The 1,173-nt window shown below is 58.5% G+C and overlaps 1 protein-coding gene across 1 annotated transcript in view; it reads right to left on the bottom strand.

Annotated features, from left to right (window-relative positions):
* FOXC1 (forkhead box C1) overlaps positions 1 to 587 on the bottom strand; it is a 5,202-nt gene extending 4,615 nt beyond the window's left edge. Inside the window, exon 1 of the mRNA XM_015652260.3 lies at positions 5 to 587. Within this exon, the coding sequence (XP_015507746.1) occupies positions 5 to 535 (531 nt within the window). The 5' untranslated portion in view covers positions 536 to 587. The remainder of the gene's footprint in view (positions 1 to 4) is intronic.
* Positions 588 to 1,173: the final 586 nt, after the last annotated feature.

Below are 1,173 nucleotides of genomic sequence, written 5' to 3'. Positions count from 1 at the left end.
CGGCGTCCTTCTTCTTGAAGCGGCGGCGGCGGCGGAGGAAGCTGCCGTTCTCGAACATGTTGTAGGAGTCGGGGTCGAGGGTCCAGTAGCTGCCCTTGCCGGGCTTCTTGTCGTCGCGGGGCACCTTGACGAAGCACTCGTTGAGGGAGAGGTTGTGGCGGATGCTGTTCTGCCAGCCCTGCTTGTTGTCCCGATAGAAAGGGAACCGCTCCATGATGAACTGGTAGATCCCGTTCAAGGTGATCTTCTTATCGGGAGCGTTCTGGATGGCCATGGTGATGAGGGCGATGTAGCTGTAGGGCGGCTTCACCATATCCTTGGGCTGTGGCGGTGGCGTGTAGGGCCCGTAGGCTCGGGCCATGCCGGCCGGGTACTGATCGTGGGCCGGGTGGGAGTACATGCTCATCGGGGCCGGCATGGCCGTGTAGCCCCCGCCGGCCGCCGCCGCAGCGGCGCGGTAGTAGCTCTGCTCTCCGCCGAGGTACGGCACCACTCCTAGGGAGTTGGGACTGGACACGGAGTAGCGAGCCTGCATGTCCTCCCGTCAGCTTTCCCCCACCCTCCCCGCCGGACCAAACAGTGCGTCCCTTCCCCCTCCACCCCTCCACCGCTCCGCGGACCGAGCTGGACCGGGCGGCCGGGCAACCCCCACCCCCCCACCCCCCCGGCGGAGCGCGGAAAAAGGGAGGAAGAATAACCACGGCAGCGCCGAAAGCCTCCTCTTCTTCGCCCAGGAAAGCCCACCGGCGAGCTCCCGCGCTCCACGCGGAGGGGGAAAAAATTTCAAAAAAGGGGGGGAAAAAAGAGGGGGACAAAAAAGGGGGAAAATGTTTTAAAAAAGAAAACGGCGGAGGAAAAAAAAAAAAAGTAATCGCAGCGGAGAAAGCAACTTCCAAACGCAGAAAGAGTATTAAGAAAATAAAACCTTTGCAAAGAGGCTCCCACGCTCCCAGTTCCTTGTTCCACGGGGATCTGCAACAAGTTGTCTGCAAAGGAGGGACAAAAGTAGAGGGATGTGTTTTGTTGGCTTTTTTAAGCGAGCAGAAGAAGAAAAAAATCCACCTTCCCGATCTCCCAGTGCAAAGTTTCCCTCTCTCTCTCCCTCTCGCTTTTTTTCAGTCTCTTTTTCAGTCGCAGGCTGCTTTGGGAAGCATCGGAAAAACTCCTGAACTT

The sequence above is a fragment of the Parus major genome, chromosome 2 (genome assembly GCF_001522545.3).
Source record: "Parus major isolate Abel chromosome 2, Parus_major1.1, whole genome shotgun sequence".
In the NCBI taxonomy this organism is placed as follows: domain Eukaryota; kingdom Metazoa; phylum Chordata; class Aves; order Passeriformes; family Paridae; genus Parus; species Parus major.
This window is presented reverse-complemented; position numbering and strand designations above follow the sequence as displayed.